The sequence below is a fragment of the Clupea harengus genome, chromosome 18 (genome assembly GCF_900700415.2).
Source record: "Clupea harengus chromosome 18, Ch_v2.0.2, whole genome shotgun sequence".
Classification (NCBI taxonomy): domain Eukaryota; kingdom Metazoa; phylum Chordata; class Actinopteri; order Clupeiformes; family Clupeidae; genus Clupea; species Clupea harengus.
The window spans coordinates 26,645,257-26,662,748 of NC_045169.1; the positions used below are offsets into that span (position 1 = coordinate 26,645,257).

Below are 17,492 nucleotides of genomic sequence, written 5' to 3' on the forward strand. Positions count from 1 at the left end.
TGTGTGGCTAGTATTGACTCTTTTTGTAAGTTAGTTGAGATTGTTGGCGGTTAGTTAGGGGTGCCAATTTAATGCAGACATCCCCAGGAGAATATGGTTTTGGTCAAGAGTGATACAAAGTGTGCAAGATTTCTGTTGGTCAGGGTTAGGGTTAGGGTTAGGAGTTCTGGTCAAGTATCCACAACAGCTTTGCTTTATGTTCAGCTTGCACAGCACCCCTTTCCTCATGTTAGTAAATACGACACATTTCAAGAACTGTTCAGGAACAATAGCTACATGGCCCGAAGTACACTTTTCCATTCTGATAGAAATAGTCACAAACCCAAATAACTCTCATCTGGAATCGTGCTGTATCTGCACTCTCCAGAGTTTCACTTCTGTATCTGCACTCTCCACAGTTTCACTTCATGGGGAACAATGGGGCTGTATCTGCACAATCGCAAAGCTGCAGATGTAGACCTGACTGGAATAAAGAGGCCACTCCATTATTTCTGCTGCTAGGGTTAGGGTTAGGGTTATCTAGGGTTAGAGTTAGGGGTATCTAGGGTTCATCTGCAGGACCATCTGCATGGGTTTCCCTCCAGCCATACCCTGGAGACATTTAAACCCTTTCGCAAATAACAATGATATTTAGATTTTTATTTTAAACTTCTATATGTAAGAAGTTTAGTTTTAAATATTAGAGCCTTAAATGTGTTAAATCAACATTAAATCACTGTGCATCTCCTTTCTCTCAGAATGGCAGGAGAAGGAGACATTCAGTGTAAAGTGAGGGACGACATGTGTATGTGTTCTACTCTTATTCAGTGTGAAGTGAGGGACATGTGTATGTGTTCTACTCTTATTCAGTGTGAAGTGAGGGACATGTGTATGTGTTCTACTCTTATTCAGTGTGAAGTGAGGGACATGTGTATGTGTTCTACTCTTATTCAGTGTGAAGTGAGGGACATGTGTATGTGTTCTTACTCGGTATTTGCGCTGGAATAAACCATTTCTTGTTGAACACTTTCCCTAGTTCCTGACTATCTGCAAAACCGTAACCTTGGATCTAAGACGAAATTACGAGATCTTTCATGTGTATGTGTTCTACTCTTATTCAGTGTAAAGTGAGGGACATGTGTATGTGTTCTACCCTCATATATGACCTCTACCCTCATTCAGATTAAATCATATTTAATGTCATCATCACATCAGCTTAGTTTGACAGGTACACTGTCGTCTTTAATTAATGTGTTGATGACTGATGTGGAAGTGATTTCTGTGCCCGTGTGCTCTTTGTGTGCGGAGAGAACAGATGTATGCTGCACAGGAGGTGTTCAAGATGGCCAACACACACACACACACACCCTCTCTAATGTATACACACTCACACACACACACACACAGATGTATGCTGCACAGGAGGTGTTCAAGATGGCCAACAAGAACACAAGGCCAAAGAAAGCACTCATCCTGGGCTTCATGGCTGGATCACGAGGTATGGATACACACACACACACACACACACACACACACACACACACACACACACACACACACACACACACACTCACACACACACACCCTCATGGATACACACTCACACAAGCACACACACACACCCTCTCTCATGGATACACACTCACACAAGCACACACACACACACACACACACACACACACCCTCTCTAATGTATACACACTCACACACACACACACCTTCCCTCAAGTTCATCCATCTTTGCTTTGTTATTTCCCCCTTCTCCTGTCCCTCATCTCCTCCTGTCCCTCATCTCCTCCTGTCCCTCATCTCCTCCTGTCCATCATCTCCTCATCTCCTCCTGTCCCTCATCTCCTCCTGTCCCTCATCTCCTCATCTCCTCCTGTCCCTCATCTCCTCCTGTCCCTCATCTTCTCATCTCCCTCATCTCCTCCTGTCCCTCATCTCCTCATCTCCCTCATCTCCTCCTGTCCCTCATCTCCTCATCTCCTCCTGTCCCTCATCTCCTCCTGTCCCTCATCTCCTCATCTCCTCATCTCCTCCTGTCCCTCATCTCCTCATCTCCTCCTGTCCCTCATCTCCTCCTGTCCCTCATCTCCTCATCTCCTCCTGTCCCTCATCTCCTCCTGTCCCTCATCTCCTCCTGTCCCTCATCTCCTCATCTCCCTCATCTCCTCCTGTCCCTCATCTCCTCCTGTCCTCCCATTTTTTTCCCACAGAAAACCTGCCTTGAGCAGGATGACTTCATCCAGATCAAACTGAGTGAACACACGGAGGTACTGCCCAAAGCTGAACTGTGGACCCACAAACTTGAACAGACATGTTTATGTCACACACACACACACACACACACACACACACACACACACACACACACACACACACACACACACACACACACACACTCTCACACACACTCCCACACACACACACACACACACACGCACACACCTGAGTGCTTGGATATGGAGTGGACAGAGTTTATTGCATGGTACACGCTCAACAGTTTCTATGGTAACTCAAATCCTTACTTGGTTGAGCAGAGAAGGGGGAGGGGTTAGCTGGCTCATTAGCATTTAAATGCTTGAGGAATTAATGATTTGTGTCACTGTTTATACCACAGAATGCAGTATTAAGTGCTGTTTATACCACAGAATGCAGTATTAAGTGCTGTTTATACTACAGAATGCAGTATTAAGTGCTGTTTATACTACAGAATGCAGTATTAAGTGCTGTTTATACCACAGAATGTAGTATTAAGTGCTGTTTATACTACAGAATGCAGTATTAAGTGCTACAGAAGCATGTAATGAGAAATATATGTATTTATTGTTATGAGATTTCCATTGTTAGTTTGCATCTGTCTTAAGTGAACTCTGATGAACTGATGTTCTTCTCTGTCTGGTTATGCCAGCGTGACAATGTACCACTTCCTCTTTTAACCCTTAGAGCAAGCTGTCGTGCCAAGGAGTAGCTAACCACCAGATGTACTTCCATTATGAAAGCTAAATCCTTTCGGGACAGTTTTGGCAAACTCAGCCATTCTGCCTCTCATGTGTCTGTTCTTTAGTTCTGCTTTTGTCAGACCTGTTTCATCAGATCTTTATTTTTCCACTCACCTATGAAATTATAGATTAATTTCCATACGAATGTCCCGATTCAAAATAGTTGATTTTTCATTATTATATTATATTGGTTAAGATGGTTTGATTACTACACAGGAGAGGTTGTTGAATTCCCTGCGTGCACCACACACTCGGAATATGCAGCTCCACCTAACGTGACACGGGGGGTTGGGGCGAAAGTGAAAATAAACCGAAGTGGTGCCCGTGCTGTCAGCGCTAACCAGCATTACACCACGAGCGTAAAGTATTTGGAGGGTAAAACGTTTTGAAATATTTCGTGCTAGGAAATTTGGAAGAAGTTGATTTGAAAACAAATACTATGAAATAATCAAGCGATTTCTCCAGAAGAGGACATTGTGTCTGCCTCGTGGAATGAGTTTCTGAACTTCACTGTACGTTTACCGGGGGCACAACTTTCAGAACAGTTCTTTAAGGGATAACGTTCGTATTTTTTAAAATACAATACACATAATTGAGAACAGTATAATGGAAATAACTGAGAACGGTAAAAAAAAAACACAAAATACCACAATATAACAACTGCCAAAATGTAACGGCTCGCAATACTATTAACAACTTGACAATACAATTATGTAATGCTTTTAAAATAAATACTGAATCTAACATTTCCCCCATGCTAAATTAGAGACGAAGATATCAGTGTCTTTATCGCAGCCTGAACTATTTCTTTTCTGGAGCCCTCGAAAGAATAATACATTTCCAACCTCATCAGGAAGGGAAGAAATAAAAGCTAAATGTGTCCAGACATGCGTTTGTTCAGGGGATGTTTGTATGGTGCTGTATTACATGTTTGAGAGCGAGAGAGGAAAGGAAGTTGTTTCGGAAACGCAGACTGATAAGTAAGGGTGTAGACCTGTGTATCGAACTCTTAAGCCGTTTTAAATATGTGATGTTCTACTGTCGGTGGTTGTGTAACATTTGAGAAGTAGTAAAGGAAATGTAACCTGCTAATGGCATTACTAACGGAGACCCATTACGCCAGATCAACCTTTCAGCATAAAAGCAGCGTATCTGGCCACAGTAGGATGAGCCTGCATTAAACAAGGCTAGCTGACAGAAGTACAATGGACATGAACATTATTAAACAAACACCCAACAAAATATATATTTTGCCTGGTAGCTGTAATGTTTATGAATTATAACATTGTCACATCAGTGACTTATGGCATGACCCCCTACAGGCATGCGCAGGTTGGGTGTTCATGCAGAGCAGAGCCCGCGAGTACGTGAACACTACAGATGTATAATTGCCTCCTTCATATCAGTAAACTATCTTTCTTTAACACCTGGTCTGGTTATTAAATCACACAACGAGAATATCACAGTAGCCACACAGTCTGGAGGGAGTGAAACACAGGACTGAGAATGAGATCCATTCCATGAGTATTGTAAGACATAAATAGCCTGGATACCAAACGAACTTAGCCCCGCCCACAACATTTGAGGTCTGGCCTTGCTCCTTTGTGGAGGAATTATTATTAAATTGGCCTTAGCCATAATATACCCGGGGTATAATCTAGCCTAGGCCCCTTTAACCCCAGGTATAGTCCGGACTGGGGCTATTCTATGGCCTGTTACACCGGGATCCTTAAAGGCCCTCCTTCACAGTACAACATGGCTGACAAGAAGTATGTTGGGGTACTAAACCTGCACCCTGACCACAATGCCAAAGTCTCTCCCTGGTACTTGGCAATTCAGCCCTACCGCTTCTTTGTGAGAACTCTTTAGAAACTGGTGTATGACTGACAACCTGAACACCATGTCTGCTTTAACCAGGTAACAACCTGAACACCATCAGTATTTTAAAAGCCATTGTCAGAATGTTTAGCGAGTGCATGCGCCAATCTTGTGTCTTTAAATGTTTTATTACATCTGCAGTCAAGGCAAGGAATCAATCAGGAAGTGGGGGAGGTGCTTTTGAACAGTGCTTTTTTATTATTGAAATCATTCATTTCTATGATAAAAATGAGAAAATAAAGGTACGTTCTTATCGGCTGTAGTTTCTGCTGGGAGTTAGGGCAGCACATCCCTATAGCATGGGACTTTTATGCAGGTATGGTCACAGATACCTTTTAACAGATAGGCAGCTAGTGTCTTTATTTGTGAGCAATGTAATGTCTTTTCAGAAACATTAATGTTTTGATTCCTCATTTCTACTGAAGCCAGTTGTGTGTCCATGAAGAGAAGCTGAGCAATGGAAACACCAGGAGACACTCCAGAGGGACAGAGGTAATGCATCATCTGAATAATGTGTGATGTTAAATGAAGCTGATATGTCTGTGTGTGTCTGTGGCTCTTGGGCTTTTTAGTGGACGTATAGGCCTACTCCTCCTATTAGCTTACTCTTAAACCCTGTCTGTGTTCTTTAATTCTCTGTGTTTATTTCCCTTTTCATAACAGCAAGTCAGTCACTGTCCAGCACCATTGGTGAATCACATCACGGATGTAGGCCTACACTGGTGAAACACACAGATGTAGGCCTACACTGTATAATGAGTTTGATCAAATGAACACAAACATGGATCATTAATCTGAATTCTGAATGAGTCACAGTCCAGGCCTACTCGGCCACTGAACCCAATCAGGTTTACCACTTTAATCTCCTGCAATAGCTGCAATGTAAAAAAAAAAGTGTCAAGCACACGTACATGAATGCTTTATTCAACAGTGATCTTATAAGTCATTTGAAAGAAATACAAATAACATACAGAGCTCAAAGTAAGGTCATTCATTCAGTCTAATATGATATAATATGTATTCAAAACTGCCCAGACTACAGGTAACTTATACAGTTTGGGGGGTACTCGGGACCTTTTGGCAAGGGGGGTAATTAAGTGTGTGGGGGTCTCTGATGTATGCATGTGCTTGATGTCACTCTTTCTGTGTGGGATACGGGCAGTATGTCTGCTTTGGGGGGACGGAGGGGGGGGGGGGTCTCGGGGGTCAAGGTAGGAGGTGGGGGAATGAGAGGAATGAGATATGTGAGGTGTGAATGCCAGGCAGAGGGGTCTAGTTGACCCTGGCCATCTAAATGCTAATATGCCAGGCAGAGGGGTCTAGTTGAATCTGGCCATCTAAATGCTAATATGCCAGGCAGAGAGGTCTAGTTGACCCTGGCCATCTAAATGCTAATATGCCAGGCAGAGAGGTCTAGTTGACCCTGGCCATCTAAATGCTAATATGCCAGGCAGAGGGGTCTAGTTGACCCTGGCCATCTAAATGCTAATATGCCAGGCAGAGGGGTCTAGTTGACCCTGGCCATCTAAATGCTAATATGCCTGGCTCCAACCATCTGGTCATGGCTGTAGACAAAGGCCAGGAATCCAGTCTAATGGCTCTGGCTCCAGACCCCTGGTGTTATTCAAACGGAGGGTTAGGGTTAGGGTTAGGGTCAGGGGGTCTATTGATATGGGCTGGTATGTGAAACTCACCAATATCTAACAGTAGTGAGGAGAGAAAACTACATTTCACATATGGGGTTGTGAGCACAGCAGCGTCATTAAAACATTTGGCCCGATCAGTTCAATGGCTGAATTTTAATATCCATATAAAAATAAGAAATTATGCATCCCATGAATATTGTGGGTGTAAATGCCTCTGTAGTAAATCATGGGTGCTATTTTGTGCGATAGACACATCCATCAGGAGAGACCTTCATCACCTGTGCCCACTTGTGTGTCCATGAAGAGTGACCAGTCAAAAGATCACCCCTTCAACTTCCAAAATGAAGATGTTCCAGATGCATCAAGGCAAGTCCATGAAACAGACTCAAGTCAAGGGTAAGCTAGGAAGGGTATGTTAGGAAGTCAACCAATAGTGAATTAAGAGTGTCACAACCAGATATTTGGTCAAGAAACAAACAATCTTTCTATAAATACTTTGTAATTGTTTTTAATTTTAATACGAACACTCCCTCTTCCAACTTCCGCTTTTTAAGAATAGTCAGTCAGATAATTTTTGGTGTAAATGCCTCTGTTGCAAATCATGGGTGCTATTTTGTGTGATAGACACGTCCGTCGGCAGAGACCTCCATCACCTGTGCCCACTTGTGTGTCCATGAAGAGTGACCAGTCAAAAGATCACCCCTTCAACTTCCAAAATGAAGATGTTCCAGATGCATCAAGGCAAGTCCATGAAACAGACTCAAGTCAAGGGTAAGCTAGGAAGGGTATGTTAGGAAGTCAACCAATAGTGAATTAAGAGTGTCACAACCAGATATTTGGTCAAGAAACAAACAATCTTTCTATAAATACTTTGTAATTGTTTTTAATTTTAATACGAACACTCCCTCTTCCAACTTCCGCTTTTTAAGAATAGTCAGTCAGATAATTTTTGGTGTAAATGCCTCTGTTGCAAATCATGGGTGCTATTTTGTGTGATAGACACGTCCGTCGGGAGAGACCTCCATCACCTGTGCCCACTTGTGTGTCCACGAAGAGTGACCGGTCAAAAGATCACCACATCAACTTTCAAAATGAAGATGGTCCAGATGCACCAAGGCAAGTCCATGAAACAGACTCATGTCAAGGGTATGCTAGGAAGGGTATGTTAGGAAGTCAACATATAATCAATTTTAGAATCAAGCTGATATTTAGTCAAGAAAAAAAAAACTCAGATAATTCTAGGAGCTCATTGGCGTACTCATGGGTGCTATTTTCTAATAGACAAATCTATCAGGAGAGATCTTCGTCACCTACACCCACTGGTGTGTCCATGAAGAGGGGCCAGTCAGAGGAGTGACTAATTAACTTCCAACTTATGAAGTTAAAGCTTAAAAAGCTGTACTGTCACGATAGTCAACATGAAGTGCATTGACAAGAGATATTGCGCCAGGAAATAAAGAATCTCTCAGCAAAGCTTTAGAGATAAATTTAGACCCAATAAAGTATTTGTGAAGTATACAATCAGACTACAAATCCTAAAAGATCAAATTACAAAATGTCTGAAATAAGTCATTACAGCATAGAACAGACAGAACGAGTGCAGACTCAGAGGGAAAGAATCTTAGAGGGAAAAAAACATCTGGATACATTTTCTTCATGAAAGGCACATGATGCAGGTTTTTAACAGGTTTTGAGATATGGTTTCGGAATAAGCACATCTTTTGTTTTCATAAGCCACTCAGTCACTAGGTTTCTGATGTAGGCTTGAAACCCTTAGGAAAACCCTGAGGTAAGACCAGGTTTTACAGCACAGTGTTGCCAAATATATCACCAAAGTACATCAGTTAGCAAGCTGAGTAGTTTTTATCAGGGTCAACTGTGCTTTTGTTGATGTTTAAAGGGTAGATGTTTAAAGGTTTGCTCCCTAGTTAAAGACAATACTCCTCACTTTGATTTTCCATCCCCAGAAGCCAAATGGAGGAATGTAACCCAGATGCTGTCAGTGACCAGTTCACCCAGAGTCAACATGGGGATCTGAAGCACATATTCCAGGTTTGATGCAGACATTTAATGCAGTGCTGCTATGGAGTATATGTTCATAATTAGTCATATATACCACCACTCAAAAGTGTGGAGTGACTCACTAATGACTCCCATCTTTATCACACACACACACACACACACACAATATAAACAAAGAAACATTGACAGTAACATTTTATTATCTAAAAGGAAACAGAATATGTGTCCTTTTCTCTCTACTGTCTGTCAGGCTAAACTAAAGTGAGTATCACAAGACCAAGTACTGACTGCTGACAGGGAATTTTCATGTTCCTTCTCACTCGCTCACACACACACGCACACACACACACAACCACACACACACACACCTACCTCTCAATCTTTGTCAGGTAGGCCAATGAAGAGCTCCCCGATTCGGTGGCCAGAAACTTGAGCTCTGGTAGACGCAACTCCTGAACTCTGACCCTAAGGTCTATGGTGCTCCACAACCCTAACCCTATAGCAATAACAACAACTCCTGAACTCTGACCCCAAGGTGTAGGTGCTCCACAACCCTAACCCTATAGCAATAACAACAACTCCTGAACTCTGACCCCAAGGTCTATGGTGCTCCACAACCCTAACCCTATAGCAATAACAACAACTCCTGAACTCTAGTTTTCTAGTTCACAGCAATGGAGAAAACTGCACACGAGAGAACAGCCAGTGATTCAATTCAATTCAATTCAATTGTATTTATATAGCGCCATAACAATACAATTGTCTCTAGGCGCTTTACAGATCCCAGAGCCTGAACCCCCTTAGTGCAAGCACATTGGCAACACGGGCAAGAAAAAACTCCCTGTTAGTCAGGAAGGAACCTTAAGCAGAACCACGGCACATAAGGGGGGACCCATCTGCTTGAGGTCGGCCGGGTGGAGATAGGCCCCGAAACAAATGCCCACCAACAAAAATGCTCTCCCTCCCTTGGAGAGAGAACATTCCTGCTAGTAGACATCCACCCCAGAACCAGACAAGGAGACACCCCCGGGTAGCAGATTTACAGTAGGCAACATGGCCATTTTATCAGTATTATTATAAGCATTAGCGATGTGATATGAGAGGAGAGGGAGGGAGAGAGAGAGCGAGAGAGAGAGGGAGAGGGGCTGCCTGGCTAGGTGTAAGGGAATATTATTTAATATATTATTTAGATTTTAGATGATGGTTACAGTACCAGTGAATCCACTGCAGTCTCCTTGCTCTTGGGAGGTTAGCCTATGACCAGTTAGAGAAGGGCAGTCTGATCTTTCATGAAGAAGACCTGACTGGCATTGATGTCAGAGAAGCAGTTCACATTGGCATTATCACCCAGACTTTTAGAGAGGGATCAGTACTTTACCAGGAAAAGATGTTAATGTTCAACAAATACATATAAGAGATAAAGTGGGCTGCTGTGAGTTCATATTTAATATATCTGACAGACAAGCGTTCATATAATGTATTATTATATATGTCTATGAATTGATCCTATGGGAAAATGTACTGAGCGATTATTTTTTAAATATGGTCATAGGCTCCATCGTCTGTCTCATGTAAGAAGGGCTCAGTCCTTTTTTCCATTCCTTTGTTCATTTGTAATGTCCTGCAACATTGTTAACATATAGTCATGGGTTACATAAGGCTCCATTGTTAACATGTAGTCATGGGTTACATAAGGATCCACTGTCTGTCTAAATGTTCTGCAACATTGTTAACATGTAGTCATGGGTTACATAAGGATCCATTGTTAACATGTAGTCATGGGTTACATAAGGCTCCATTGTTAACATGTAGTCATGGGTTACATAAGGATCCATTGTTAACATGTAGTCATGGGTTACATAAGGATCCACTGTCTGTCTAAATGTTCTGCAACATTGTTAACATGTAGTCATGGGTTACATAAGGATCCATTGTTAACATGTAGTCATGGGTTACATAAGGCTCCACTGTCTGTCTGAATGTTCTTCACTGGTCATGCAGTAGTTTTTAATCTCATTACTCTCTCCCAGGGTCCAGCTGCCAACTGTAGTTGACATCTCTACCCTATATATAGTTCATTCAGCAGCATGTTTCTACAGTGTTCTTAAACAGATGTACACCACAACAAATCCAATACCAGCCATGATGATATACGCATAAACCATATTAATATGTGTGGAGGGTTAGCTACCTGGCATTCTGTTATTATTTGTTGTCTCACTCTTTCACAGAGGACTTTTAATATTGTAATGATGCTAATACATGCAGTGTAATAGAATATGTCACACTGAGAATCCTTAAGAAATAGAACATTACTTTGTACTTACATATACCAGGTTTAGGGTTAAGGTAAATGCAAGTAGTGTATCAGTGCTCTGTAATGCAATACACTACTTACTTTTTCACAGAGGCCTTTTAATATTGCAATGCCACTAATGAATGCAGTGTAATAAAATATGTCATACTGAGAATCATTAAGTAATAGAACATTACTTTGTGCTTACAGTACATATACCAGGTTTAGGGTTAAGGTAAATGTAAGTAGTGTATCTGTGCTCTGTAATGCACTATAAAGCGTAACCAGATATTTGTGCTTTAGGTGTTAGAGAAGAAGATCATCACCTTGGTGAAGAATGAGCTGAAGAGATTCAAGAGGATGCTGAGTCCAGATTACCAAGAGAACTTTGAGAGTAAAGAGGAGGATGAGAGTGAAGCCAGAGAAGCGGCTCTGAAGATGGCACTGCACTTCCTTAGGAATATGAAGCTGAAAGATCTCGCTGACAAACTGCAACAAAGTAAAACATCTTCATATTTGTTTATTTTCATCAATAAGTTACATCACCAAATAGAAACATAGGAATAAATTGTCCTCAGTGTTAGTGGCTTAGGAAACATGATTATGTTCTGTTTTTCTTACATAGGTGAGCTATCTGTTCAGACTGAGCTGAAAAGAAATCTCAAGAAGAAGTACCAGAGTGTGTTTGAAGGAATATCCAAGCAAGGAAGCTCTGCTCTTCTAGAAAAGATCTACACAGAGGTCTACATCACAGAGGGAGGAAGTGGAAAAGTAAATGAAGAACATGAAGTCAGACAGATTGAGTCAAGATCCAAGAGACCAGCTGGACAGGAGACATCAATCAGATGCAGTGACATCTTTAAACCCTTACCTGGCCAAGACAAACCAATCAGAAGTGTCGTCACAAAAGGAGTTGCTGGCATTGGTAAAACTGTCTCAGTTCAGAAGTTCATCCTGGACTGGGCAGAGCGAACAGAAAACCAGGATATCCATGTCATATTTCCACTGCTTTTTAGGGAGCTCAACCTCATGAGAGAAAAAAAGCTCTCTTTGATGGATCTCCTCCACCACTTTTTCACAGAAATAAAGCAGTTAACTTTTCTCAGCCAAGGGAAGTACAAGGTGTTGTTCATCTTTGATGGCCTGGATGAATGTCGACTCCAACTAGACTTTCAGAATAATGAAAGTTTGACTGATGTGACAGAGGTCACCTCATTGGACGTACTCCTGACAAATGTCATCAAGGGTAATCTGCTCCCCTCTGCTTTACTTTGGATTACCTCTCGACCAGCAGCAGCCAATCAAATCCCGCCTGAGTGTGTGGACCGGGTCACAGAGGTACAAGGGTTCAATGACCCACAGAAGGAGGAGTACTTCAGAAAGAGGATCAGTGATCAGAATCTTGCCAGCAGAGTCGTCTCTCACATCAAATTATCAAGGAGCCTTCACATTATGTGCCACATACCAGTGTTCTGCTGGATTGCTGCTACTGTCCTTGCAGTAATTCTTGGCTCTTCAGGAGGTGGACAGATTCCAAAGACTTTGACAGAGATGTATACCTATTTCCTTATTTTCCAAACCAAACAGAGGAGCTTAAAGTTTGAAAATGTGCAGGACCTTGATCCACAGTGGAACCAGGAAGTTATCCTTGGTCTTGGAAAGTTGGCATATGAACAGTTAGAAAAGGGTAATCTGATTTTCTATGAAGAAGACCTAAAAGAGTCTGGCATTGATGTCAGAGAGGCAGCAGTATGTTCTGGCATCTGCTCCCAGATCTTTCGAGAAGAATCAGGGCTTTATCAAGGAAAGGTTTTCTGCTTTGTGCATTTAAGTGTCCAGGAGTATCTTGCAGCTTTGTATGTGTTTTTGATGATGGCAGTTAATGGGAAAGACATAATATCCAGACACCAAGCTCCTGAAAAATCCACTCATCTTTGGAAAAGGATATTGAATGTGTCTCCTTCAATGGAGGAATCCATGATCATCTTACACAAGAGTGCTGTGGACAAAGCATTGGAGCATGAAGATGGACGCTTTGACCTATTCCTCCGTTTCCTTCTTGGCCTCTCTCTGAAGTGTAACCAGACTCTCTTGCATGGCCTAATACAGAGAGGACGAAATAAGAAGGGCAATGAAGAAACAATCAGTTACATTAAGGAAAAGATCAGGGAGGTTCCTTCATCAGAAAGGGTCATCAACCTCTTCCACTGTCTGAATGAACTCAATGATCACTCCTTAGTGGAAGAGGTCCAGAGGTTGCTGAGTGCTGGGACACTTTCTGGAGCTGAACTCTCACCTGCCCAGTGGTCAGCTCTAGTGTTTGTGCTGCTGACATCAGAACAGAAGCTGGATGAGTTTGACTTGAAGAAGTACATCAGATCTGATGAATGTCTCCTAAGGCTACAACCAGTAGTGGAGGAGTCTCAGCATGCTCAGTAAGTATGGTGGCAATGTGTATTCTCAGGATGGGAGGGGTTAATGACACTAGCTGGGCCACTTGTTAATGCACATTTTGAGCAATCAAAGAATACATTCATATGAAATCTTCTAGTGCAATTAGACATTTCAGTCACTAGAGGGGGGTGGATTAATTTAATGTTTTCCCCTTAAGGCTCAATAGCTGTGGGCTCACTGAAAGGAGCGGTACAGCACTGGCATGTATCCTCAGCAAACCATCTTCAAAACTGAAAAATGTGGATCTCAGTGACAACAGTATTGGAGATATTGGGGTCCAAGAACTCTGTAATGGACTAAAGAACCCAAACTGTGCACTGGAGACACTCGGGTAAGACATTTTGATACTTCAGCTTTCCCTATTGATGGGTTATGTGGGATAATTTATACTTTTTTCATTACTCAATGAAATATACTTTAGTGAAAAGTATCCCCATTATTCAGACATACATAGATTTAAAGATTTTTTCTTTCCGTGTTGACATACGAAACTTATATAAAGCATAGTTTGGGACAAATGCTCAGATGAAAATAAAATGTTTAGAGTATCAGAAAACCACAAGATCACAAACTGTTTCATGGGAAATCTGGAGGAGTCAGACATGTTTATATTTAAGTATGTTTCAAAATAATTTTATTGAGTTTATTAACAATAGGACCTTGACCATAGCACCATGCATTTAGAATTGTGAACTGCATTTTGGGCGGTAATACCACCTCAGTGTGCATTATTTTCAACCTTTCAAATGATCTGTCATCTAATATACCTCACGTCGTAAACTGCTGATCCCTTCAATTTGGCTACAAAAATGTTCTCACTTTAAATGCACTGTAAATGTCTTGTTGTGTTTGCCTTGACTAAATTATGACTATATTATCACTGTAGACTCTTAGACTGCAGTATCACAGAGGAGGGCTATGCTAGCCTGGCTTCAGCCTTGAGGTTAAATCCCAATCATCTCAGAGAGCTGGATCTCAGAGGAAATGATCCAGGGGAATCAGGAGTCAAACTGCTTTTAGACCTAAAGGAGGACCCGCAGTGTAAACTGAAAAATCTCAGGTAAATGTATATCAAGACTAACAATGCTACACCGGTGTGTTGCTGTTCTTTAAAGCATTTCAAAAGCCTCACTTGGACATACAAGGTGTGGCAATAAAAAAATAAGTGTGTTATTATGAGTATAGACGAGGTCTATTAGTATAACAAATCTTCTTTGTTGCAATTGACTTAAAGCATTAGTCTCATTATTTAATAGGCACACCTCTTATTTTATCAATCTGTTGACTTAGGGGCATCACTAATGACCATAGATTAACATTATATCAAAAGTGACAGGATGAGCTCAACTGTTGCAGTGAAAACTGATCCTGTAAGATTTAAAGCTGCTGCACCAGGCCAAGTGGGTAGCAGTGCTTCCTTTCCCATGAGAAAAACACATATGTGACTGCTCAGTTTGCTTTTTACATTTCTGTCAAAGGCTGCCTTGGCAGAAGTTGTAATGTTTTTTTATTTTTTTTATTTAAGTTTTATCCATATTTATCCAGTGATGACCTTTTGCGTCAGACAACAGATATGTTTATTGTCTCTATTTGTACAGGTTCCTGAAGGGGAGTGCTGCTGAGGAAGCCTGTGCTGCTGTGGCTTCAGCTGTGGGTTCAAACCCCTTACTCATGACTGAGCTGGATCTGAGTAAGCGTATACCAGAAGCCTTGGGAGTGACTCAGCTGTGTGCTTTACTGGAGGATTCCCACTGCAGACTGCAGAAACTGAGGTTAGTGGATGCTGTCACGTTCTGTTCAATCAACATATATTAGCTGCATTTTTCTCTTTTTGAGGATTCCAAATGTAAACTGGCCTAATTGGCCAGTAGCTTGTTCTGTTTCCTATCCTTTGTTTTTCTCTATGGAAGTCTAGTTAAGTCTTTTGAACAACTTAAAGGGGCTTTCAATGTGCAATGAATTCAGAGTTTTTCCTAAGTGACAAATTCATCCCCAAACCCCTTCTAAAGCTGCTTTAAGCTTTACATTAGATTTCAATTTCAGGTTTCATTTTCAAAACTGTCATTGTTGCTTCTGAAGGGGATGGGACACATGTTGTGGAGTACAGTAGTTTGTACATGCAGATCAGAGTGGGGACATGTCAACAAAAATGTTCTCACTTTAAATGCACTGTAAATGTCTTGTTGTATTTGCCTTGACTAAATTATGACTATATTATCACTTTAGACTCTCAGACTGCAGTATCACAGAGGAGGGCTATGCTAGTCTGGCTTCAGCCTTGAGGTTAAATCCCAATCATCTCAGAGAGCTGGATCTCAGAGGAAATGATCCAGGGGAATCAGGAGTCAAACTGCTTTTAGACCTAAAGGAGGACACGCAGTGTAAACTGAACAATCTCAGGTAAATGTATATCAAGACTAAGAATATTACACAGCTGTTCTGTTTTTCAAAGAGTTTCAAATCCTGCACATGGACATGCAAGGTGTGGCTATTAAATAATGACACTGTTATTACGAGTATACGAGTTCTATGAGTGTAATGAGTCTTCTTCATTGCAATTGACTTAAAGCATTAGTCCCATTATTTAATAGCCACACCTCATATTTTATCGTGCTGTTGATTTAGGCGCATCTCCAATGACCATAATCTATGAACATTATGTAAGACCCTTTAAGAAAATTATTTATTTTGTTAATGCTTTTCTTTTATTGATAATGCTATGTGGTTGGAGTTCAAACTGTGTGCGCTGTGTGTGCTTGAAATAACTACAGTTACCATGATGCCTTTCCCCTTGTTTAGTAACAATGTACGTTTCCCGCTGGAATTCATGTTTTTCAAGGCTGTAACCCAATCCTGAGTTTTTTTTTATTGGAGGGAGTTGGATTTGTAGGTGGCATGAATGGGTAGTCGTCTGTCTTTTAATTAAGGAGAGGTTTAGCTGTATTAAGTTGTGTATTCAAAATAGACACGGGCAACAACGAGACCTAGGACTCAGCTAATTTTCATAGCGTTAGTTTATCCGTGTAACTTCGTCCACGGTGCCTGATGAAGAGAATCTCGGAGGAAGTTTGGGCTGGGTTCACCGTCACAGAGCTGGGAGCTGAAGCTAATAAGTTAGCATCCATGAACTTCATCCTGTCCGTCAAGCTTCACGGACTACTGAGTAATTCGTGAGTAGCTGCTACGGAGTTTATTGGTGACAGAAAACTGTTTGTGTCTCCCGTGTGTTCAACTGTAACAGCGAGAGTGAACTTTTATTTCATATTTATTTGATTTCATTCTCCAATGGGAGTACAACGAACTCTGGATTTCCTCATGGTTCCGAAGGTAGTATTGTGAGCTTGCTAACATGAACAGAGATTTGCCGAACTGTTGTTTTGACTCGTGTGTTAACTGTGTTATACATGTATGCAACATTAAGTTACCTTTAATCTTCTAAGCTAATGTAAGTTTTTGACCTTTCCTTAGCGGAGTTTATGACTCCATTTTGCGTTTATTGGGTTTTCTTGGTGTGCTAGTTAGGAGCATTGGGTTGTAAGAATTGTTTTTATCATACGAATGTGTGCTAAACTGACAACAATTTAGGTACTTCTAGTTTCATATTGCTGATTTACATTATTAGAAAATTGAATTACATGTCATTTATATACATTTTGCACACATCCACACACCCACATTCTTTATTTAATTTGTAAAGTAAAGGGAAAAATAAATGTCTCCTATTTCTAAAAATAAATCCATCAGTTTGCCCATCAGTCACTATAGTTTGACTAAAAGCACTGGTAATAGGAGCTACTCTTTTCCATTACTGCTCCCATTGTAATTATATCTGAGGATTTGCATATTTCCTGCCAGGTACACTGGTATAACATTTCCTTAGTGGAGGCACCGCGCTATTTGTTTGATTCATGCCCATTGTACTTATTAGTTTGTTATTACTTAGTTGATATATAGAATACTTACCAGATATAATTCTATGACTAAAAATCCTAGATGTATTGGTAGACAGGAAGTCCAGCCCACTCACCAACAATAGTTGTGAACCCAGGACTCTGTTCTGTTTGATGTGAGTGTGACTCCTGTGTATTTTATAGCACGAGGGGAAAAGGGGTTATAGAAGTATGAGGAACTCTATCGGCTCATATGTTTCGTATCTGAATAGTTCAGTATGAACCAAGGCGGCTGCTGCAGGTTCCTACAAGATGGTGATCT

At 41.2% G+C, this 17,492-nt stretch overlaps 1 protein-coding gene across 1 annotated transcript; it reads left to right on the forward strand.

The window, feature by feature from the left end:
• The first annotated feature begins 5,160 nt into the window (after positions 1 to 5,160).
• Positions 5,161 to 15,779, forward strand: LOC116224546 (protein NLRC3-like). The gene is made up of 8 exons (XM_042710400.1): positions 5,161 to 5,354; positions 7,133 to 7,249; positions 8,476 to 8,560; positions 11,130 to 11,325; positions 11,452 to 13,261; positions 13,438 to 13,611; positions 15,507 to 15,526; positions 15,733 to 15,779. The coding sequence occupies exons 1-8, from the start codon at positions 5,320 to 5,322 to the stop codon at positions 15,777 to 15,779; spliced, it is 2,484 nt and encodes an 827-aa protein (XP_042566334.1). The 5' UTR covers positions 5,161 to 5,319.
• The last annotated feature ends 1,713 nt before the right edge of the window (positions 15,780 to 17,492 follow it).

What these genes read in the sequence shown, in the direction of transcription:
- LOC116224546 (XM_042710400.1), top strand. Translation starts at nt 5,320, where the DNA reads ATGGAAACACCAGGAGACACTCCAGAGGGACAGAG. An exon ending in CGCTGACAAACTGCAACAAA is followed by an intron (nt 11,326 to 11,451) that starts GTAAAACATCTT and finishes TTTCTTACATAG; the next exon opens with GTGAGCTATCTGTTCAGACT. An exon ending in ACTCTCAGACTGCAGTATCA is followed by an intron (nt 15,527 to 15,732) that starts CAGAGGAGGGCT and finishes TGTTTTTCAAAG; the next exon opens with AGTTTCAAATCCTGCACATG.